This window comes from Diaphorina citri, unplaced genomic scaffold (assembly GCF_000475195.1).
Source record: "Diaphorina citri unplaced genomic scaffold, Diaci psyllid genome assembly version 1.1 scaffold718, whole genome shotgun sequence".
NCBI lineage: Eukaryota > Metazoa > Arthropoda > Insecta > Hemiptera > Psyllidae > Diaphorina > Diaphorina citri.
Window position 1 is genome coordinate 96243 of NW_007378151.1, and position 25353 is coordinate 121595.

The 25353-nt window shown below is 38.1% G+C and overlaps 2 protein-coding genes across 2 annotated transcripts in view; one reads left to right on the forward strand and one right to left on the reverse strand.

Annotated features, from left to right (window-relative positions):
- LOC103511482 (conserved oligomeric Golgi complex subunit 8) overlaps positions 1–25353 on the forward strand; it is a gene marked incomplete at its 3' end in the record, with an annotated part of 76249 nt that overhangs the window by 38729 nt on the left and 12167 nt on the right. The window contains exons 4-9 of the mRNA XM_026825235.1: positions 18828–18949; positions 21271–21342; positions 21493–21617; positions 22154–22429; positions 22785–22998; positions 23896–24047. Coding sequence (XP_026681036.1) covers positions 18895–18949; positions 21271–21342; positions 21493–21617; positions 22154–22429; positions 22785–22998; positions 23896–24047 — 894 coding nt within the window. The remainder of the gene's footprint in view (positions 1–18827; positions 18950–21270; positions 21343–21492; positions 21618–22153; positions 22430–22784; positions 22999–23895; positions 24048–25353) is intronic.
- Positions 19214–21058, reverse strand: LOC113468380. The gene is made up of 2 exons (XM_026825234.1): positions 20050–21058; positions 19214–19872 (listed from the first exon to the last, which is right to left on the reverse strand). The coding sequence occupies exons 1-2, from the start codon at positions 20999–21001 to the stop codon at positions 19292–19294; spliced, it is 1533 nt and encodes a 510-aa protein (XP_026681035.1). The 5' UTR covers positions 21002–21058; the 3' UTR covers positions 19214–19291.

Below are 25353 nucleotides of genomic sequence, written 5' to 3' on the forward strand. Positions count from 1 at the left end.
TACGATTCTGTAGAATGGTTATGCGGTTAGGTTTCGATTTGGTGTTTGTTTTCTAAAGCGTATCCATAAAATTGATTTCTAATGAAGTAACACACAGACAGGAAGTCTTTGAAGTCGGTGTAACCCATCAGAGGGTATCAGGAAGTGTCGCAGTTTAAACTTACTCCCACAGGTGTGGTGTGTGATCGATTGTCAGTTGGTATTTAAGTTTGTATAATATATAATTATGTAGGTACGTATTTTAAGTAATAAGTAGTAAGTAATATCTTGAGATTTACCTTGTAATATTATGCCAATGTTGGCCTATTTAGGCTACTTTGAAAATAGCATGGATATCATTTAGGTCCGTTCCAACACGGCAAACATATGTACATATTAAATCCCCAGGTCCATAGTCTCAAAAGATAACTGTTGGTTGATTTTTATGTGGTTTTAGGACGCGTAAGCTCATTTGTAGGATAAACATCAAATGTACCAACATAAAAGCCAACTGCATATGACTGACTAGTCTGACTACCCCATTTTATCACATGTGTAAATGGACCATCATAAAAGCCAACAGACTTCTCCACTTCATCAGGTGTGTATATGAACAAACTGACTAACTACCCCATTTTATCAGGTGTGTAAATGGACCATCATAAAAGCTAACAGATTGCTCTACTTCATCAGGTGTATTGTGAGCTTTAGCTATCGAAATTAGAAACAGAGATATTACTTCAGTTCCTAGTTTCTAGTGACCCCATTTCTTCTTGACCTGACGATCGTGATCAGGGATAAGTCAGACTTTTAACGAATTTTCGCACAGCAAAGGGAAAAAAATACTCGCTTTCCAGTGTCCCCATTTCTTCTTGACCTGACGATCGTGATCAGGGATAAGTCAGACTTTTAACGAATTTTCGCACAGCAAAGGGAAAAAAATACTCGGAATTTATTTTTATTCTTCAATTATTTATGACAGAACCTCGAGAGAGAGGAGGGAGGGAGAATGGAGAGAGGGAAGAGGGAGAGAGAGAATTTAGATAGAGGGAGGGAGAGAAAGAAAGATGAGAGCCAGAGAGAAAGAGAATGGAGAGAGGGAAGAGGGAGAGAGAGAATTTAGATAGAGGGAGGGAGAGAAAGAAAGATGAGAGCCAGAGAGAAAGAGGGAATTAGAGAGAAAGAAAGAGGAGAGAGAGTGTTGTAATGAAATATTTGGCGCTCTTTATTAGTGGAAAGCTTCAAAGTTTCGTGTCGGATATAGGGAGAGAGAGAGAGAGAGAGAGCGAGGAGGGAGACAGCACGAAAGGAGGGGTTTGGGGTGGGGGTAAATTTATACCTCTCTTAATTCTTTCCTTTTCTTCAAACATTTTTCTTTTGTGCTTTTTACTTTCTTTTTCTTTTCTTCAAATAACTTTATTTACTTTTCATCGCCTTCCAAATTGATATGTCGGGGTCGGATTACGTACGAAATGACACTTTGAAAAAACACCTTGACTGACTGAAAAGCTTATTAAAACTAATGCAAGGGAAAAGCATTGAACCGTTACCGTTCCGAGAAACGTTCGACGACCAATTACGCCGTCCGACGACGTGGTCAAGTGTGAACAATCGAAACGTCATCGTCAGACATTTTAGATTACAGAACTGACCTTTACAAATTTAGACGGGAGATTTCTAAATGTCAAATGGGTGTGAAGATATTGGCAATAAATACTTTCGTGACATTGAAACTAATTTCATACTTCTTATTGTTTTTTTTTTTTTTTACCTTGTTGGACTGCTTGGGTAAAGCAACTTTTCATTCTGGCAGTAAAAACAGGGTATATTCTGTTCTATTGTTTTCACTTATTTTCTGTATTTTGCATTTCGTCTGCGGTTTTAGGGAGAAGATAATTTTAAGTTTTTTTTAACACACTTAATTTGGGGGTTAATTTTCGAGACATTCGCTTTAAAGGTTCGAGATATTATTCCTTGTTTATCTGTATCCTTATCTTCCCTGTCGGTATTAAAACCTGGTGGCATGAACCATGGACAAAAAAGGAAAAAGCGGTTTTGCCACATCCACTTTTAGGGAAGAGTGTGATAAATTTGGTCCCCTGAAAAGCGAGAGAGGGCGGAAAAGCGAGAAAGACTAAAATGAAAAAAGGTGAAAATGGTGTAAATCAGTCATGAAAAAAAAATGCTCTTTTTATCTTTTGAGTCCCGGACTAAAGGGGCCACAGTTTTCCTTTTTCCGAACAGGAGAAATCAGTGGAAAGAGGGGGAATGATAAAGGAGAGGAAGGAAAAACAATGAGAGCATGGGAAAAGAGTAAAGGAAGGATTAGGATAAAAAGTATATCCTTAGCATAAACTCTCAAATGAAAGGGTGTCTAAAAAGTTTTTTTTTTTTCGTTATTATTTCTAGTTTTTTCTATATCTAGTCTCAAAAACTGACCAAGTATAGGTAATCAATTAATCATGCATCAGCATAAAAAATATTATGCTGATTCAATGATCAAATTCCGTTTGGTATTGAGGTACAGATAAATAATTGCTGACCTTCAAAAGTACACAGTTCTCTGAGTTGGATTATTTCGGAGTGGAGTACATTCCTAGATCGATGTAGGTATCTAATATGTACATAATTATAAGGTTTAGGTAGCTTGATTAATGTCAATACCATGATAATCGGATTTGGTAAGCTCCGGCCTGAGAGAGGGAAAAAATCATATTTTTTTTTTACGTTTCTCTAAAGTTTCAGGCATCTATGGCTCAGCTACGGAGTCTGTTTAAGTTTTGAATCCACCTATATCAAAGCTAGCATTATCCATATTTCATAACTACTGGAGATTAAAAAAAAAAAAGTTTCGTTTATTTTCTGTTTTGTATATGAATTGTAGGTACTTCTAATGTTTTTTTTTTTTTTTTTTTTTTTTTTTTTTTTTTAACGGTTTTTTATGTTTATACACGTATTATAGGTATGTAGAAAAAAGGCACCTAGACAAAGTAGGTAGCTTTTTATTCTTATCTATAAAACGTACCTACCCACGTAGAATGTAGATATTTTAAAATAGAATAGAATAGATATCTTTCCTATAAATAGGTATGCGTTCTTGAAGATGTAATAAAATGTACAATACCAATAATAGGGTCTTGTTCTTAAAGTTACCTTTGAAAAAGGAACATAAAAGATCTCTATTTCCACATAACAGATTCCACCATACAATACTTAAAAGTATAGTCGTAGGTACACCTACTATAGAGTAAAAAATGATATATATATATATATATCTTACATTAGCTCTCTATGTATTTTATCTATGTTTCAAGATACCTACATATATGTATGCTATTAAATAGCAGCTTACATAGCGAGGCAGATAGGTAAGTATACCTAGAAGAAAGAAAAAAAGAGATGCAATTCTTTTCCAGATAACTTTATAGCCGTCGAGGGCCATTTAAGAGTATAAAGCAGGCTTTTACCATGCAGTTAAACGAGGCATATGGGTAAGTATACCTAGAAGAAAGGAAAAAAGAGATGCAATTCTTTTCCAGATAACTTTATAGCCGTCGAGGGCCATTTAAGAGTATAAAGCAGGCTTTTACCATGCAGTTAAGGTTAATTGAGGGAAGCGGGGGATTATTATCATCATTTTACTTATTTTTCCCGTATGTTAACTTCAGATACACAAAAGGATATTGCGTTATGTGTTTATATTTATGGTCGTATTGTGTTTACCCCGATATGGCCTCAATTGCTGAAAGACGAGCACTAATTTCGTGAGAGTAGCCTGGTATTATGTCATCTTTTACAACAAGGGTAGTTGTGTAACTTTTTAAAGAGAGGTAAGAAAATTCGTAATGTATCCACACTTTCCATAGTAAGCACAACATAATACATTAGGTTCTGCATTTGCATCATAATTATGTATAACAGACGTAGATCTGTCAGACCGTCTGAGTGTGAGTGGCCGGCATTGTGTCTATCAAAAGAAAAGCTCCAGCGGAATTTGTTCCTCGTATTGCAATCGATAGAATCCCCTCTCTTATTGAATCATTCGGATTATGATCAATTTCAAACTGAATCATCACTCGTAGGAAGAAGACAATATGACTGTACTTTATCCTTCACCAAGTGTGGAATAAAATGAGGTTGGAGTGTTTATTTTGAAAACTCCAGTGAATTTGTCTTTTGCATCGATCGTCTGGGTAATATATGGGTGTATTGTACATCTATTTAATATAAAAATGGTGTGTATTTACCACAAGGGAAAAGGCTTTCTTCCTTCCCCCCATCCGTCTTTCTCACCTCTACTTGGTAGAGTTTCGTATTATAATGTACTCCAAAACAGGGAGAGGAGGGGTAGGGATAGACCAATAAAATATAAACTAATTTCCTTACAAGAAACTGAACAAAGATAAAACTCTCATTGTCGGTGGTATTTCTACTCATGCTAGGCATTCTCTATCTCCATCCATCCAATCATCAAGTCTCAACAGAAAAGGTGCAAATATCAAAGGCCCAAAGAGGATCCGTGTCCTTTTAGGAAAAAAAAAGAAGCATATTGTCCACGCTTGGGCTTTTCTATCTTGAGTGTCATAAAACGAAAAAGAAACACCACACTGCTTTCATAATTCAAAAATTTGATGTCTTTAAGTTTTCAAGCTTGAAAGTTTCCTTTGCTGTCCTAGCGTCAAGGCTATTGTGAAAAATGCTTTTTACTGAGAGTGAAATAGCGTGAGGGAAAGAGGAGGTAATGTGTGACAGATCTCAGTTAAGTGTGAGTAAGGGAGTAAGGAAGATATAGGTAGTGCAAATTCTCGTATGACAATGATTGGTATATGCTTACAGACGAAGCACTCTGAAACCAACCATGTAATACTATGCAGATAAGTACATAATATATTAGGTACCTATAAGGTATGACTAGGTAATTGAAAAATTAATAGCTTGGTAAGTTATAAAGGTGTGTTAATCCCGTCAAGTGCTGTATTTTCAATTACCCATGTCTCAAATTGAAGACTAGTCAGTTACCAGGATCAAAGATGGAAATTCATCCCTACTTCTTAGCTCAAGATGGTAAAAATAAGGAAAGAAAAAACACACACATACCAAATGGAAATTTTTTATTGATAGTTAAAAGTTTCCCTTATTGATAATAATATGACTCATGTTCCTATCTTACATGTTAATAATCAGGATGATATTATGTCTATTGCCCGTAGGACTCGGACTCCTGCTTCCTCTGTTTCACGTCAACCTCTAAAACCCAATACTAAACATAGTTCTGCTGTCGATGTTAACCTCATCCATTCTTTTTTGTCCCTAGAAAATTTTCCACCACTTCGGAAACCTTGGGTAACGCATAGTATTACATAGTTGGTTTCAGTTACGTTAGTTTTAAAACATGACCAAATTGTATTTTGAAAGTTGCGCACCTCAATGACCGAAGAAGTGAAGATGGCAAGAAGAAAATTTAAAACAATCCATGACCAAATTGTATTTTGAAAGTTGCGCACCTCAATGACCGAAGAAGTGAAGATGGCAAGAAGAAAATTTAAAACAATCCCCCAGCCTAGGCCCTGGGCTCCATTAAAAGCATTTATGATTCAACTTGGGTGCTGGATATGACATTTTGCTTTTTATTTTTTACGAGACAATGTTTCCTTTTCGTATGCTAGTTGAAACCTGGGCAATAAAGTTTATATTAGTGCTTTTTATTTGCGACCCCCGAGAAAATGAAATATTTAACAAGTAATTTGAAATGGGAAAAGATTTGTTGCTTTCTGTGCACGACTCGTTTTTTGTGTACCTATGTAAAGGTAATAATACTTGTGATCTTGGTTTGTTATGACAAAATTTATAAGGACAGGAAAGGTTTCAAGCATTTTAATTAAGCTTTTGTTCTAAGTTTCATGTGTGGTACTTTTGCTGTTTTATTGGTATTGCGGACTATGTTTTGCATACTCGTACACTTCTAGGTAAAGCGCTGAACACTTGTAGAAGAAATGTTTCAACACACAACAACTTTGGTTTTCATGCTTCAATTGGAAACTAAACCCTGCTAAAAAGGAACTCTGTTAAGTGGTTCCTTGACTTTTTAGCCGTTGCTTCGCGTCTGATCTTTGCTTTATGCTTCCATTGTGGTCTCAATATATGATTCTCTCTTTCTATATCCCATTCTACAGACGTTTTCTCGAAATTGTGCTTAGAATGCAAAAAGGTTTCCCCAATCCAAACAGCCAAACATGCTCATACTGTTCGTTGCATAAAATCTCGAACCGTTGCCATTTCTGTGAAACTTCTATTATGATAACCTAGATCTGATGTAAAGTCGAACATAGCATAAAAGCCAGGTTAGGGTAAAGGTATGGGGGGTGGGGATGTGGGATGTAGAGGATTGAAGGCCCATGGGGGGCGGAAGAAAAGTTCTCACGCCATCAGGATTTTTATTCTAATTGCCGGTCATAGAAGCCAGTAGAGTGGTCATACTTGTAATATAATAATTACAAGCTCTAGCTTTATAATTGCAGTTACGTGTGAAAAACTAACTTTATGGTTTTTAAGCATTTCAGAATTTATTGTTTCCCTCAGAGGGACAGCCGGTGTGGGAGAGGGGTCACAAGTTTCGAGTAATTAGTCCGGTTATTTGTTTATAATAAGCTTTTGAGAGTGGGGTTAGGCTCTTTAGGTTTCTTTTTTTTATCATTTTATGAAGAATGTCCAATGGACTCGCGAGTTTTACTCAGAAATGACGTTCGTTTTTACGCAGACTTTTATGTTTTATTACTAAGAAATTGCATAACTACAGCTCCAGAAATAGCGCTATGTATGTATAGGGGGTAGATGAGGTTGAGTTTTATGCAGAGTGACTTACTTCACTCTTCAGTATTAGGTCATTAACTAACGTTACCTGAGGGAATAGACAGGGGGAGGAGAGGAGAGTGGGAGCTGTGGTTCTGACCTTTGGCTCTACCATTATGAAAAGCATCACACATGTGTCCTTATAATGTAAAAGTCAAGGAGAGGAATTGAATGTGATATATTTTTTTTTCTTTTTAACACTTATTTTTAACACAGTTAATTTGGGGGTTAATTTTCGAGACATTCGCTTTAAAGGTTTGAGATATTACTCCATGTTTGTCTGTATCCTTATCTTCCCTGGCGGTATTCGAACCTGGTGGCACGTACCATGGACAAAGGAAGAAAAAACGGTTTGGCACATCCACCATTAATAGTGTGATAAATTTGGTCCCCTGAAAAGCGAGAAAGACTAAAATGAAAAAAGGTGAAAATGGTGTAAATCAGTCATGAAAAAAATGCTCTTTTTATCTTTCGAGTCCCGGACTAAAGGGGCCACAGTTTTCCTTTTTCCGAACAGGAGAAATCAGTGGGAAGAGGGGGAATGATAAAGGAGAGGAAGGAAAAACAATGAGAGCATGGAGAGCATGGGAGGAAAGTAAAGGAAGGATTAGGATAAAAAGTAACCTTAGCATAAACTCTCAAATGAAAGGGTGTCTAAAAAGTTTTTTTCGTTATTATTTTTAGTTTTTTCAATATCTAGTCTCAAAAACTGACCAAGTATAATCAATTAATCATGCATCAGCATAAAAAATATTATGCTGATTCAATGATCAAATTCCGTTTGGTATTGAGGGTACAGATTAATAATTGCTGACCTACAAAAGTACACAGTTCTCTGAGTTGGATTATTTCGGAGTGGAGTACATTCCTAGATCGATGTAGGTATCTAATATGTACATAATTATACCAACTTTAGTGTATGTCTAAGGAATGCCTTGGACTTTTCACACGTGGGAAGTAGGCAATAGCCATTGTCTTTGTTGTACATATTTCTATTTTTATCGGATCAAAACAGGCACAATATTATGGAAACTCCCCACTTTATAGGTAAATGGGATGCGATAAAGGTTTGTATGTATTAGATAGTACGAGTATCTTCAGGAGAACTTCTGTGATCGAGCCTGGGTAATATAAAATGTTCCTACCCCTCCCTTCCTCCTTTCCCCCGCTCCCCTCTCCCACGGTAGCCGTCAAATTGACCCCGCGCTTTCACCCCCTGTCACCCCCCCCCCTTGCCAAGGCCTCATATGTTTTCAATTTTCCCTCTGCTTTGATTTAAATTTCTCTGCCCCATAAAACTTTACGCTAGACAAAGACCAAGAAAGAAAGAGAAAGGGGAAAAAAGAACGAAGGGAAGGGAGGAAAAGAGAGAGGGAGTGACGGAGGGACACGGGGAGGGAAAGAAGTAAGAAGGGAAACCTATAAAATTACCTTTTTTAATAAAATAAGAGGCCCTTGTGTTTTTGTAGCACCTGTTCAGTGCTAAATGGCAGTTATTGGACACTTATAAGAGCAATTTTAGTGATAACACTGAGTAGTAAATTATCAGCTCACAGTGTCCTTACTGAAAGTATGGGCTACTCCATTGCCCCTCCACTGCTGGACAAAAGGAACCTATAAAATTACCTTTTTTAATAAAATAAGAGGCCCTTCTGTTTTTGTAGCACCTGTTCAGTGCTAAATGGCAGTTATTGGACACTTATAAGAGCAATTTTAATGATAACACTGAGTAGTAAATTATCAGCTCACAGTGTCCTTACTGAAAGTATGGGCTACTCCATTGCCCCTCCACTGCTGGACAAAAGTCTTCAGTCCAAAAATGTTCTTTTGCTTCATCGACCCTCGGCCCTCGGTAAAGTCAATTTTCTTTATTCAAAAACTACAACTCTCGATGATTCTAAGATATGGTGGGTCTTTGGTAAGTATCTAGGTAAGGTAATTTTTAACTATAAAATTATGAAAAAAGTAATTATGGCTATTCATAAAACATTTTTAAATGATAAAATTATGCGACCCTCGGTAAAGTCAATTTTCTTTATTCAAAAACTACAACTCTCGATGATTCTAAGATATGGTGGGTCTTTGGTAAGTATCTAGGTAAGTATAACTGGTGAGAGCCTAGCTTTAGATAGAGTAGGGCTATACATAGGTATTTGTGCGGAAATGATAGATAGGTAGCTAACATACAGAGATGGTGAATATTGCCAAAGATTCCTGGTGCAGTAGGAGTAAGTATTAGGAACTCCAGCTTAGTCCTCCTCAACAGAAAAGGTGCAAATATCAAAGGCCCAAAGAGGATCCGTGTCCTTTTAGGAAAAAAAAAGAAGCATATTGTCCACGCTTGGGCTTTTCTATCTTGAGTGTCATAAAACGAAAAAGAAACACCACACTGCTTTCATAATTCAAAAATTTGATGTCTTTAAGTTTTCAAGCTTGAAAGTTTCCTTTGCTGTCCTAGCGTCAAGGCTATTGTGAAAAATGCTTTTTACTGAGAGTGAAATAGCGTGAGGGAAAGAGGAGGTAATGTGTGACAGATCTCAGTTAAGTGTGAGTAAGGGAGTAAGGAAGATATAGGTAGTGCAAATTCTCGTATGACAATGATTGGTATATGCTTACAGACGAAGCACTTAACCTAAAAATCCTTAAGTAATAAGTACATATTGAAGTAGATTCTTAAGCTCTCTCTTGAAGTTGAAGTACCAAAAAGCTATGACATATTATCAGGAAGAATATTGGATAAAATCGAAAGTACCTCCTACACAATGTTATTTTAAGAATATTATTCTTTTTAAACTGATTATATTTATCATGTCTGTCGAAATAATTGTAACAAAAATAAACACATGGATACTAAGGGAAGGTTAGGAAGACGGTAATGCAGGTAAATGGATGGAAATTCAATGGAGGATTATTTTTTAATACCTCGTACGGGGAATCATTAATGAAAGAACTTACTTACTACCTAGGTACTTACTGTCAAGTCTCAAAAATAAACACATGGATACTAAGGGAAGGTTAGGAAGACGGTAATGCAGGTAAATGGATGGAAGTTCAATGGAGGATTATTTTTTAATACCTCGTACGGGGAATCATTAATGAAAGAACTTACTTACTACCTAGGTACTTACTGTCAAGTCTCGAGTAAAGCTCTTCAACGGTATTATACCTACATAACATGAAGATGATCATATCTTGAAATTCACAATATTTTATATTTCAGTAACTTTAGCCTCTTCCTTTTTAACAAATTTAGCGAATTCTCACTTCAACAAGTAGTGAGGGTTCTAACTGTTATTAGACCTTACAAATTCCTATAATTTATTACCTACTGGGATTTTTGCCTGTCGTCTTTTGGGAGCATTCTGGTGGTATTGTCACTTATCATTTCCAGACGGCAGTCTGGCACACACCACTGCTAAATGTGGAGGTGAAAAACCCTTTTTAACTATTTTAGCGAATTCTCACTTCAACAAGTAATGAGGGTTCTAACTGTTATTAGACCTTACAAATTCCTATAATTTATTACCTACTGGGATTTTTGCCTGTTGTCTTTTGGGAGCATTCTGGTGGTATTGTCACTTATCATTTCCAGACGGCAGTCTGGCACACACCACTGCTAAATGTGGAGGTGAAAACCTGTCCAATACAAATTTATGGCGATACGTGTACATATGCACATGCCGTTGTATCGTGTACGCTAAGTAATGCAATGTGGGACCTAGGATGGAGGGAACTGTTGGGGTTGGATGACTGTTCTATAAATTTCATTTTAGACACATTCGCTAAGTAATGCAATGTGGGACCTAGGATGGAGGGAACTGTTGGGGTTGGATGACTGTTCTATAAATTTCATTTTAGACACATTTATGCACATGCTGTTGTATCGTGTACGCTAAGTAATGCAATGTGGGACCTAGGATGGAGGGAATTGTTGGGGTTGGATGACTGTTCTATAAATTTCATTTTAGACACATTTTCCTGCCTCCTCTCTCCGTCCATACTTCCTACTTTGTGTTGGGAGAGTGAAAGATGGAGCAGAGAGCAGAATTTACTCCGCTTTTAGCTCTGTTGAGGAAGTAAGTAGACCACAAATGTTACACTTTTAGTGCGAAGGTAATACTTTATGTATTGATTGTATTGGTAAATTAATAATTTTATAGATGAATAAAATAATTATTGTATTGATTGACAATAATAAAAATTGTTCTAGTTTAGGTATGTTAATATACCCCCCACAAAAAAGTACTGATATAAAAAAAAGACGTCAATGTGGGACCTCCCTTCTACATTAGCTCTTCTAAAGAAAATAATAATTTTCCATCACTCCTACATCAATTTACCTTGCTGTTGAACCATTGATCCCGGATTATGAAACCTAGATCTTGACCGCAGTACACTAATGAAGATAACAATGTTAATTTTTTTGTAATTTTCATCAGTGCACTGCGGTCAAGATTTAGGTTTCGTAATCCGGGATCAATGGTTCAACAGCAAGGTAAATTGACACATTGGCATGCTACGACACAGACCACAAGCGTCCAATGTAGCAGTTGTTTCATCGCTACGAAATAAAAACGACGGTGAAACACTCATCTTTAAAAACTATGTAGGAGTGATGGAAAATTATTATTTTCTTTAGAAGAGCTAATGTAGAAGGGAGGTCCCACATTGACGTCTTTTTTTTATATCAGTACTTTTTTGTGGAGGGTAACTCTTGACGTTAATTTTTTAACACGAAGTGTTTTTTTTGGGGGGATATCACTATTTTTTGCTGTAAGTACTTACCCATCTAAGTTCACAGACATTTAGAAAAATAAATGAACCTAATTTTTAAATAGGTACCCACGTAGTTGCTTCAGAAGTAAGCATATTCAGTATTTAGGTAGGTACCTATGTATCAACTCAGATTTCAGAGTCTTGAATAGGTTGATAATAAATATCATTAATGAAGCGGTCAAACTTTCTTGACTTGGCGGGGCGGAGCGCTGCCGCGCTCCTTAATAGTTAGTTAATACATGATATATGTATATCAAAGTTTTGACTCACTTGGGAATTGAACCAGTATATTCCTCTTTCAAAGGTGATTTCAATTGAGAAAATCTCCAGAGAAAATAGGTGAGAGATTAAGGTATTAGAAGTTATACAGAGGGCTAAGCTTTAGGTTAGGCTAAGCTTGAAAAATAGAAAGAAAAAATTCGAAAGATATACCTACCTATTTTTTTCTTTCTTCTATTAATACATGATATGTATATCAAAGTTTTGACTCACTTGGGAATTGAACCAGTATATTCCTCTTTCAAAGGTGATTTCAATTGAGAAAATAGGTGAGAGACGGGACGAAGGTTGATGGGGTCGGGACGAAGGGTGATGGGGTCGGGACGAAGGGTGAAGAGGACGGGGTGAAGGGTGACTGGGACGAAAGGGGATCTTTTAATTCGTCAATTTGGCCTGGACCTTTGTCACAGCGTTATGCTAATCTTGTAATCTAAATATTTTGGTATCATTTTCATGTTAGTTTAGTTTGATAAGGGTCATATAACGAGACGAAATTAGCCTGTTTAGTCCCATTTACGAAATTACCTATTTGCGGAATTTTGTGTTGAATTTAATTCCATCAGCGACCGTGAACTTCCTCAGAGACAAACAACGTGTCCCCCTAAGACACAAACTCCCCTCTTACTCACATTAACTTCTAACCAATCCCATCCGTTCAGGATAAAATGCGCCCTGAGCGACAAGGCAGACATGCTAAGAAACGAAGCTATCTAGGCTGGCGAAGCTTATTTCGCCAGCCTAGTTAGCTTAGTTGGTAGTGCGTCTGCCTTGTAAGCGCTAGGCCGCGGGTTCGATTCCCGCCTGGGGCGGATTTTATCCTGATGGGATAATGTTCGTTCTCGGAACGGCTGGCTTTCTCCTATCCTCTCTTCCTTCTCTCTTGATTTTGGGACGATAAGACCATAGCAGTTACAGTTCCCTCTGTCAAACCTCTTAACAAAAAAATACATGTGTTTTTTTTCGGGACGATAAGACCATAGCAGTTACAGTTCCCTCTGTCAAACATCTTTAACACTTTGGTCGCCCAAGCAATAATTATGAAATTCACCCACAGGCCCACTTGATCCAATCGATGTCAGGAGTATATGCCTGACGGGGCCCCTCGGGATAATCGTGTCAGGCATATAAGCCTGACGGGGCCCCTCGAGATAATCGTGTCAGGCATTAACGCCTGACGGGGCCCCTCGGGATAATCGTGTAAGGCATATACGCCTGACGGGGCCCCTCGGGATAATCGTGTAAGGCATATACGCCTGACGGGGCCCTTCGGGATAATTGTGTAAGGCTTATACGCCTGACAGGGGCCCCTCGGGAAGGAAAAAATAAGTTTTGGTACTAGTTCATACAATCTATGAATAAAAAATGTAGATACATATCTTTATCATTTCTTCCTTTTGTTTTGAATTATGATTTTGTTTTGAAATAATTGAACCATAAAGAATAAAAGGCTAATTTCGCCTAGAGACATAAATGCATAAGTTAGGTACATCACAAGTAATATATTACTTGTGATGTACGCTGCGTCGCGCTGCGCGACCTATTGTTTATTTCAATACATATTTTGTTTAGAATAAAAGGCTAATTTCGCCTAGAGACATAAATGCATAAGTCTCAAGTGTTTCAATGAAAAACACTGAAATAAGTAGGTTAGTACCTATTACTTGTGATGTACTAGAGTCTGATGTTCACAGATCTCTCATTTATAGATGAATCGAACAGGGATAAGTCATTTAGTTTCATTTTAGTCATTATTTAGTCATTTTTGTTTACTTTATTCCATTTTTGTTTATTTTATTGTTTATTTTGTTCATCAGAATAGAAGACTGATTTTGCCTTATTTTACATTGGAAATTATGCTTGTTCTTATTTTGACCATAACTTCTTTACCGTTACATATTTTTCAACGATCTAAAGCGGAAAATGTTCCCCACACGCCCAAGAATTCAATGGTAATGTAAAAACCAATACAGAGTCAGGCGTATAGGACTTACAAGAGAAAAAAGATAAGCATCTTGCGTCAGGCTAAATAAGCCTGACGGGGCCTGTGCTGAAATGCCACTGTCAGGCATATACGCCCGACGGGGCGACCAAAGTGTTAAAAAAAAGAAGAAGGCTATTTAGTTTGGTCAATAAATTTAATTCTATCAGCAACCGTGAAAAAAAAAGTCTAGAACTTTACTTCTTTTGGACATAGGAAGTCTTCCCTTTCTCTTCAAGGGAACACGAAAATATTGTACCAAATAGGTAGGTACATGAGATCTTGTTTACTCCAACGAATCTGGATTCGATGGATTAAACAAATCCGGACATCAAGAGTTCGAATCGCCGCGCCGGCGCCGCCTATATTAGACTGCGGGAGTAAAGGGACTTTTCAGTCTCATTTCGGCAATATAAAAAATAAAAAGGGTATTCTATTCTATATTCTATTCAATATAAACAGGATATGCTATGCTATTCTTTTCTATTCCATTCTATTCTATTTTATTCCATTCTATTCTATTTTCTGCCCAGGTGATGGAGAATCTCAACACGTTCTCTTTTTTCGCGATTTTCAAGATTTTTGAGCCTATCAGAAAACCGGTTAAACAAATCGAAAAGGTCGTGGGTTTTGGAGATTTCGCATCTACTTTCACGTCCGACCAAGAATATCAAATAAAATTTGCTTAAAGTTAAGGGGAAGTGGGAGAAAAGTTGAGGTGAAAATGCCGAAAAACGCTGAAATTCTGTTTCGTGTTAATATAGGCCGGGCGGTGCTGCGAACTCTTGACGTTCGCGCGCCTCCCGGCGCGCTTGATCTACAATCTATACAAAATAAAATTGTAGATTTGTCTGTACATTGCTTAGAATCGTGAAATTTTTAGTTATTCTTACTCCTTATGCAATTCGCGCGCCTCCCGGCGCGCTTGATAGGCCGGGCGGCGCGGCGCTTCGAACTCCTTACGTCCGCGTACCTCTCGGCACTCTTAACTTACATTTTGGTTTCGGAATTTTCTGCAATGAGGAAATTAAAAAATCAGGCTTAATTGAATGGCTCATGGACAACCTGGTAAACAATAGACTCGCCATCTCATCGAGTCATCAGAAATCGAATCACTGAAAGCAATAAAACTAATATTTTGAATGATGGACGTGTCGAAAGTGTAGGGTCATTTTACTATCACTGTTTCTAATTCCCATTGATAACTGGGACACTCCATTTGCTCAGGGCTCTACAGATAATCTAAACATGTAATGGGAATTCAAACATCGCACGCAATAACGCCATTTGAGCTCCTCTGCCTTTTTTCCTCGACAGGGGAAAAAAATAATAATAATAAAAAAACATTCTCTCGTTTCAGTCAACTTTAATCATTGTGATGAATTGACTGTTTGGAGTTGGCTCTCATTTTCATCTCTCATACCTTGGAACTTACGCAAAGTTAGCGCTGTACTGGCGTATCTTCTCTCCGCGCAACTCCTGCAGTTGTTCCAATAGGACTCGCTTGATCTCATATAATAATAATATAAAAAAAAAAAACATTCTCTCGTTTCAGTCAACTTTAATCATTGTGATGAATTGACTGTTTGGAGTTGGCTCTCATTTTCATCTCTCATACCTACTCGTAGGTATCACCTATAAACAAAGTTTGGACTTTGATTTGATACCCTTCCACTTTTGAGTATATTGATGTATGTAATTACCTACTTAAGGTATTGATAACATGTTAGGACATTCGCCAACCCATCTGTGCCTTGTCCTTTTATATATCTTCTGACCTTGCCTGCATGTGTGAGACAGTGTGAGCCACATTTCTGCTCTCATGGCCCTGAGTGTCACATGTGATTTCTGTGATCGTATTGTATTGTACAATACAATCAATACAGACACATGTGATCATATTAATTTCTGAATTTTTTGTGGCCCCTTGTGATCCCTTGTGCGCCGCGTTCTTCTCGTCACATATTTAGGACTGTTAGATTGTCACGGTCACACTGTCAGGAGTAAATGTACATATTTGTACTTCAAACTCATTGAAGCATTATCAAAAATTCAAGATAGAAATACTCGAATGTATGTAACTAGACCTAGAATCAACTTTTGAAGGTAATGGTCGACCTGGTTATCTGATACAACAACATCGACAGTGGAATAAGATAATGTAAAGAAAACCTTTACCTGTTTACAGTCTCGTTGTTAGGAACGAAACTATAGCGATATGAGTTCATTTTGTAGTATTAGTAGTACCTATACCTTCTTGTATGTATATACATATTGACGTTTCATAGGTAGTTTTATGCACCAGAAAACTTTGAAAGGTCAGAAACGTGTCACCCCTACTCACAACGTAGAGGTAGAATCAATTTTATTCCTCAAGTTAATAGAAGAAATCTCAGGTGAAAAAGATCAAGTGGTTTATCCGCGGTGGTGAATGTGATGGTGAATATGTAAATCAGCGAAATTAAGTGCCTTATGAATGGTTCGAAATTGGTGTTTTTCACCCGGAAAATTACTAGTAGGCTTCAAACTTGGAGGTCGATTTATTTTGTAGATCTGTATTAGGTACTTATTAGAAACCTTCTCGTGCTGCAAGAAAAACAAATCACAGCTTTACAATTAATTATTTTGGTTAGTGCCTACTGATGTACTGATCCACCTACTGCTGAGAAGGGTAAGTACCTATCTAATGTAGGTTTAGGCACCTGTAATGACCAATTATTTTTCTGTGATTCTGATAAATTAAATAATGACTGATTGACTTACCTGCTACGAGGTATAACAGGCCGAATAACGAAGTCCATAGTAGTTCAATCATTGTGCTGAGGATGAGTGGTAAACAAGATCCCCAATTAGAGTCTCAATTAGGCACCAAATGGTTTTTGAGCTAATAATCCAATAAAACCACAAAACCAAGGGAAACACACAACCAGCAACGTTCAAAAACTGCGAGATTAAGCTCGTAGGCGAGAGAAATTTCGAAAAATACGTAAACTCCTTCAAAATTGACGAGAAAAACGTGCAACCACCGTTTCGAAAAATGTGCTAAATTAGCTAAATTGCTATATTTACAAAAATGTTAAACCACGAAGAATTTAATTTAACAACGCATAATTGTTATTCTGCTATCCAACTTTGGTTATTTTAAAAAGCTCGCTTTCATTTCTCGAGATTCGCGTATTTTCGATGTGTTTTTCCCAAGAAATATTCCCGTTGTTGTGTCATGATGAAACTTAAGACTTCACCGGAGAGACTCTCGCTCACGAATAATAAAGCATGGTATTTACAAAAATGTTAAACCACGAAGAATTTAATTTAACAACGCATAATATTGTTATTCTGCTATCCAACTTTGGTTATTTTAAAAAGCTCGCTTTCATTTCTCAAGATTCGCGTATTTTCGATGTATTTTTCCCAAGAAATATTCCCGTTGTTGTGTCATGATGAAACTTAAGACTTCACCGGAGAGACTCTCGCTCACGAATAATAAAGCATGAAGGAGAAAACAAAACGTTACGTTCTTTGCCGGTATTTAGTTTGAATTGAAAAGTTGTCCTGTTTTATTTGATCACGAGATATCAGCACTATCAGCAGGATAGGTAAATTTCTTTCACTGAGCGACACACCATACCCTGAGCCGTGACTCCAGCATATACCCTCCAACAATGCTGGAGAAGTCAAAAAGATTTTCCTCAAAAAAAAAAAAAAAAAAAAAAAAAAAAACGGTTTTTTTTAAAAAAAAAATTTTTCCAAAAAAAAAAAAAAAAAAAAAAAAAAAAATCACTGAAGTTAATCAATGGTGCACGTGGATGGTATCTGGATGAGTGACCATCTGTACAGTCACATGTGCTGGTCTGAGTGAGAATGCGAGGAGGCGGGTAGCTTGTCGCCGAATTTATGGTTCGGCCGTTATTCAGGTCCAAAGATCGGCTGTTTAGAGGTAAACAAAGGAAAAAAAGCTCCAAAGTCAAAGTCGGCTCTCAGGACTTCACCTTACACCCCACGTCGCGCAAACTTTCTAGAGAGGTTCGATAGATTATATATGTAGATCAAAAGTGCATGTCCTTCGGCTCGATTTTACGAAATGTACGGTTTTGTCGCTTGTCGCTATTCAAGTTTGAGGTACCTACTTTGGTTGAAATTTAAAGTCCTGGGAATAGGGAACTCTTTTTCAAAGATTTAACACAAAATAACGGCCGAACAGTATTAGGTACATCTCTTGAGGTCCGGCCCACGCGACCTGTGAAAAAATGTAAAGTCCTGAGAACCGCTTATTCCTTTTGAACATTTTCCCAGTATAGCCCTAAATAGCAAAACTTTGGTCCGGAATAACAGCCGAACCGTACCTTCTGGAAACAGGGTTCAGGGACATTATTGATCTACATAATTTATCCCATCTTTGTGTTAAGTCTGAGCTACTTTCTTCGAAATTTTAAGTCCTGGGAATACGGAACTCTTTTTGAGCTTTTTCAATGATTTAGGTATAGGTAACTCAAAATAAGGGCCGAAGAGAGTACATTTCTCGAGGTCCGACCCGCGGACAATTTTGATCGTCATAATTTATCGAAGCTCTCTGCATTCAGGGTCAAAGTTTTGGTATTCAGGGCTAAACCCGCTAAACAAAGGAAAAAGATTCCATAATAAAATTATTTCTTATCACAATGAGTGAACATTGAACAACAAACGAATCAAACGGGATTATTTTGATGCTTCACTTTTGTATAGTGATCGGCCGTAGTCCATCGCGTTGTAACATCCATGAATCTGAATCAGCTGTTTATTGTTGACGTGTTTAACCGCCAAATTTTGAATTTTGTGATAAAATAAATTTGTGATTTTTGTGATAGGTATGTCAATTTTTTGCTCAAGTTGATATAAAGCTCCAAACCTGCCTTTTCATTTAATTCAGCATATTACCTCGTTTAATAGTTCATGCAGATATTACAACTTTGTACTTTTCGTGTTACAGAACCAAACAAACGGCTTGTTGTTTTGAGAATCAAATTTGAAACGGATAGAAAAATTGCTAAATTTCAATGGAAGAGGAGTCCAATAGCCTCATCCAAAAGCTCTTCCCCTCTGGAATACCAGGTAAAGTACCTACCTAATTACACTTTCAGTAAATGGCTTCCTGAGCTAGCCTATTTTACCTGCCTTGGTGGTGTAGTGGTCAAGGCGCTCAACTGGTAAACAGGTGGGCGTGGGTTCAATCCCAGCCGAGGTATGGAATTTTATCCTCATATATAATTTGAGAATTTCACCGCAATAATAGTAGTAGCCTACTGCTGGAGTAAAGGGACTTTTCAGTCCTATGCAAGCAGTATAAATAAACACTATTATTATTATTATTTCGGTTTATCTCCTTTACAGGGTGTTTCTATCCGGTTTATTCGCAGGCGTTGCCAATTCGAATAAGCCGTCACTGTGATTGGATCAGTTCAGGGTTTTCCGGATCAGGTTACATATGGACAGTATGACTGAGTGTTGCATCTTTGCGATTATAGATTTGTGTATATTTAGCTCTTGTAGGTGTTTGGCCATGGTTTTCGGTACAATTCCAGATGTTGACATGATGATTGGATGGATTTTGACTGTCTGTATGTTCCATTGTTCTTTGATTTCCTCCTTAAGGTCTTGGTATCTTCTTATTTTTTCGTTGTATGTTGTGAGGACGTTGTTGTTGTTTACTACTGAATAGTCGATTATGTGTGCTGTTCTTTCCTTCTTGCATATTACTACTGAGTCTGGTCTGTTGTGTCCGACTGTTCTGTCTGTGTAGATTGTTCTGTTCCAGTAGATCACATGGTCGTTGGTTTCTATGACAGGTTGTGGTTCATATTTCCAGTATGGCGTGTCTTTGTTGCTGGAGATGAGTTTGATTTCAAGTGCTTGGTGGAGTATTTTGCCCATATTGTCATGCCGTTTTGTGTAGTCGTTTTGGCTGAGCACTTGGCATCCTGCCATTAGATGTTGGATTGTTTCCGATTGTTGTCCGCACCATCTGCATTTGTCATCTTGTAGGTTGGGTTCTTTGATGATGTGTTTTCTGTGATTCTTGGTTGCCACTACCTGGTCTTGGATTGAGATGAAGAACCCTTCTGTTTCAGGGAAGAGTTTCCCTTCGGTTAGCCACTTGCACGACTGTTCTACGTCGACATGAGGGTGGTCTAGTTCGTTGGGATATCTTCCATGTAGAGACTTGGTCTTCCATTCATTGATTTTTCTTTGAAGTTGGTTAATCGGGATGTTGGTGATTGTGCTGGGCTGTTCTGATAAGTTTAGTGGAGTATAATTTTGGTCTGCTTGTGTGGCTACTCTGATCAGATCTGATTCTGTTTGTTTGTTCCAGAAGTATTCTTTTATGTTTTGGATTTGTTTGTTGTGCATGTGTGTTATATCTATAAATCCTCGGCCTCCTTGATTTCTTGGGATGGTGATTCTTTCGCATGCGCTCTTCGGATGGTGTTTGTTGAATTTCGTTAGGGTTGTTCTCAGATTTCTTTCCAGTGCTTCTAGTTCTGTTTTGGACCAGTTGATAATGCCGAACGAATATGTGAGTATAGGTATGGCAAAGGTGTTCACTGCTTTGGTTAGGTTTTTGGAGTTTAGACTGGATTTCATAAGGGTTTTCAGTCGTGAGTTGAAGAGGTTTTTTATTTTCCCTTTTGCTTTGGTGTGATCTATGGTTTGACATTGTTCGACTCCAAGGTATTTATAGTATTCAGTCGGTTCTATGGCATCTATCTTTTCCAGGTTTGCTGTGGTATATTCTACTTCTGTTGTTAGTTTTCCTTTTTGGATAGCCTGTATTTTACATTTATTCGTGCCTAGTTCCATTTTTATTTCTTTGCTGTATTTTTCTACCAATTCTATGGAGTTTAGTAGGTTTTCTTCAGAGTTTCCATACAGCTTCAGGTCGTCGATGTAGAACAAGTGTGTTAGTGTATGGTTGTTTTCTCTTGTTTTTATTTGGAACCCTTTGTCGTTGTGTTTGAGTAGTGTTGATAGTGGGTTCATGCATATGCAGAACAGCAGGCTGCTTAGGCTATCTCCTTGGTAAATACCTCTTTTTATTTGTACTTTGGCTGTTTTCATGGTTTCGGTGTTTACTTTCAGGGTTATTGTTGTTTGCCATTTCTTCATGATGTTTTGCAGGAAGTTTATGTACTTTGTGTTGATTTTATATAGCTGTAGTGTGTGGATTATCCATGAATGAGGGATGTAGTACTTGACAATTTACATTTATTTTCTTTCAGATAAAGAGGTGGATCATCTAGCTGATGAAAAAGCAACTGTCCTAAACCAGCCCCTGTAGCAGGGTGTCCACAATTGAGTCTGGAACCTTCTGCTCATTGAGATAAGGCTGAAAATTTTGAGGTTAGAATGATATGAACCTATGTATTTATTTGCAGATGATTGGAAGAGTAATCCCGAGTTCAAATCATACTTGCAGAAACTTGGCAGCAATGGTGTGGAACATTTGAGTGAGTATTGAAAACCCATTTAAAAAATCTAGAAATTTTTGATTGCAACCTATATTACTAGGTAGGTAAGTACCTAAATCTTAAAGAGAAAACTCATTTTCTTAGTATTAATTAGGTAGTACTTGACAATTTACATTTATTTTCTTTCAGATAAAGAGGTGGATCATCTAGCTGATGAAAAAGCAACTGTCCTAAACCAGACAAGAGAGTTGGCATTTTCCAATTACAAAACATTCATCAGAACTGCAGAATGTGCACGGGAAATCAGTTCCAAAGTATGTTGGTTTCACATGTTTTTATTCTAATGTGAAATCAGACTGGAATATTAACGTTAAACTAATATAACAGCTCATCAGAAAAGTAACTAGGACAGAAACTTATCATCATACTGAAGTATGAAAATAAGGGGAGAAAGTAGGTATTTTTATTTTTAGCAAACTTGAGAAGTTTTGGGGTCTCCAAAAATGTGATTTGTATTTAACCCATGGTTTGTATGCAGGTATGGTTTGTACCATATAAAATATCTCAAGGAACGTTCCCTAATCTACCCCATCAAATCCTTTATTCTTGACCTAAGTCCAACACTACTACACTCCTGATTTTATTGAAAAAAAAGATATGTGTTTAACCACCGTTTTTATTTTGTAGCAATGAAACAACTGCTACATTAGACTTGTGTGGTCTCTGTCGTAGCATACCCATCCCATAGTATGCCTCTCATTAGATGGACGAGAAGAGACACAATTAAGTTACTCAAGTTATTTATAAACTATGTAATTACTAAAAAAATAAAAATCTGTCTCTCTTCTAGTTTGAGTCAACTGAGCACCAGATCTCTTCTCTCCTCACCAAATTGCCTGACTTCGTTTCGGAATGTGAAGAATTCAACCAGGTGTCCAGTGGGATTCGAACCCGACGCCGACTCAACACTCTGACCTTGACTTTGAACGCACAACTGCTGCAGTTGTTGGAACTCCCCCAGCTCATGGACTCGTGTATTCGGGCGGGACTCTATGAGGACGCTTTGCGATTGGCAACCTATGTGAAGAAACTCGAGAGACGCCACTCGGACATTCCGATTATATTGGTAAGTTAAGTTGAGGTTTAGCATTGGATTTCCAGTCTAGTTAGCTTGGTTGGTAGCGCGTCTGCCTTGAAAGCGCTAGGCCGTGGGTGCGATTACCGTCCGGGCGGATTGTATCCTGGACGGATAATGTTTGTTCTTGTAACGGCTGACTTTCTCTAGTCCTGTGTTCCTTCTCTCTTCGATTTTGGGACTTTAGGACCTTCGCAGTTGCAGTTCCCTCCATCAAACCTCTTAAAAATAATAATACATTAAAAAATGTGGCTTTGTGTCATTTCATCTCTTCGTTTTTAGTTTCAACCAAAGAGAATATTTCAAAATGTACTGAATTGAAATTCTTTTCATATGTTGTTTCCAGAGTATAGTGGAGGATGTAGAAAAGTCCTGGGTGTGTCTAATGTATCAACTCCTATCTCATCTCCGTACTGACCTGCAGCTTCCCAAATGTCTCAAGGTAGTGGGCTACCTCCGTCGTATGCAGCTGTTCTCAGAACCTGAACTTCGCCTCAAGTTCCTACAGGCGAGAGATTCCTTCTTTCAATCTGTCCTACAAGCAATACCTACTCAAGACGGTGAGTTTAGGGACATACTGTTACAAAATTTTATCAGTAAATGCTTTCTTCAAATTAAATTGAAAAGGGCAAGGAAAACCTAAACCCTTGACAAATTTAGTGTGCCTGAAGGCATGTGATGTGTTCCAATCCACTTGACCCCATCTGTAATGCATTTTTTGGATGGATCAGGTCTGATAGAGGGAACTATAACAACGGACGTCTAGTCTTCTTAAAATCAAAGAGAGAAGAAGAACAGGATAGGTCAGCTGTTCGGAAAACGAAATTCGCCCACGGCGGAAATTTAACTCGCGACCTAGCACTTATATTCAAGGCAGGTGCGCTACCCTCCAAGCTAACTAAGCTGGCTATCTTGAACTTTAAGATTTATTGTTGGAAAAATCGTATAAGAAGGGAGAACTGAAGCTTAGCCTTATTTGGTTTCTGTCTGATAGAGGGAACTATAACAACGGACGTCTAGTCTTCTTAAAATCAAAGAGAGAAGAAGAACAGGATAGAAGGTCAGCTGTTCGGAAAACGAAATTCGCCCACGGCGGAAATTTAACTCGCGACCTGGCACTTATATTCAAGGCAGGTGCGCTACCCTCCAAGCTGACTAAGCTGGCTATCTTGAACTTTAAGATTTATTGTTGGAAAAATCGTATAAGAAGGGAGAACTGAAGCTTAGCCTTATTTGGTTTCTCGAGAACGAAATTCGTCCACGGCGGAAATTTAACTCGCGACCTAGCACTTATATTCAAGGCAGGTGGGCTACCCTCCAAGCTGACTAAGCTGGCTATCTTGAACTTTAAGATTTATTGTTGGAAAAAACGTATAAGAAGGGAGAACTGAAGCTTAGCCTAATTTGGTTTCTGAATTTTAAATCATCCCCTATTCTTCTTCTTCCGTCTATTTCAGCCAATGAACACCTTAGCAAAGTGATAGAGCTATCTCGCACTCACCTGTTCAACATTGTATCTCAATACAGAGCCGTGTTCTCGGATGATGAAGGATCTGAGAACGATGTTGTGTTTGAAGGAACTCATTTCTTTTCTTGGATCAACGAAAAAGTAAGGCCACTGTTACGTCTGTTTTTTATTTATTATTATTTTTTAAAGAGGTTTGATAGAGGGAACTGTAAGGTCTAACCGTTCCGAAATCGAAGAGAGAAGGAAGACAGGATAGGAGAAAGCCAGCCTTTCTGAGGACGAACATTATCCATTCAGGATAAAATCACCCCGGGCGGTAATCGAACCCGCGGCCTAGCGCTTACAAGGTTCAATACCCGCCCGAGGCGAACTTGATCATAAACAGATACTGTTTGTTCTCGGAACGGCTGACTTTATCCTTCCCTGTCCTCTCTTCGATTGCGGGACGATGAGATTTCCGCTGTTGTATATTCACTCCAGTTAAATTAACATTCTGAGAATTTCAAAGGCTGCAAATTTTCGGAGTTTTTCATACAGTAAAAGAGTAAAATGAAGCTCGGGAGGGGGGTCCTGAACGGAGGCAATAATCAAGTTCCCCTTATTAAGTTGATAATCAAGTTGTTGCAATGAAATAACCAAACAATAATAGTGACCTTTTTTTATTTTATTATTATTATTTTTTTTTGCGTTTATTTATTTATTTGCTCTCAGCACTAAGGCCATGTTTGAATTATTTACATTTTCTACTCCCCTCTCCCTCAGGTCCTAGACTTCCTAGCCACAGTGGAGAAGGATCTCCCGCTGTGTCCGTTCTCATCGCTCTCTGGACCCCCTCCTGGACAGTCCCCTCTACTTTGGTCTCTCTCGCTCATGTCTCGCGTAGGCTGTGACTTCCGAGGCCTAGTGGCACCCTGTTCATTCGGACCATCAACCAGCGTGTAGAGGGCCATAGGAAAGCCCTAACATCAAAAGCTGGAGAAGGATATGGAGAAGTTTACGCGTTGCCGTCTGTTACGACGGATGGCGAGCAAGACCAAAATAGGAGAGACATGCAGGTCAGTCATTCACAACACATCAACCGAACGTATATCCCCTGTGAAAAATTGTGTGGTGTCTTATAATTTTCTCACTTCGCAGTCCTTGCCTTCAGAAATCTGCATGCGAGTTAATAGAACTTTCCTTTTTAAAGACCTGTTTTTGCTCTCAAAACACACATATAAAATGTGCGAAATTTCCTCGATCTGTAGGAAAATCTGCCATACTCCTATTATACTTACTCCGGTGGTCTTCAGAGACCACACCGGGGGTCCCTTGAGCTAGGAAATCTGCAATACATAGTTGTAAACTCTGTACTATGCTGCGTGGAGATTTCGGTTTAGACGCTCACACCTGGTAAACAGGAGGTCCGCGGGTTCAATCGCCAGCCAGGTATGAAATTTATCCGTCA

Excerpts from the sequence above, each read along its gene's own strand:
- LOC113468380 (XM_026825234.1), bottom strand. The coding sequence starts at position 21,001 with ATGAAGAAATGGCAAACAACAATAACCCTGAAAGTAAACACCGAAACC. Across the intron at positions 19,873-20,049 it reads ATGGAAGACCAAGTCTCTAC|ATGACAAATGCAGATGGTGC; the intron begins ATGGAAGATATC and ends CCAACCTACAAG.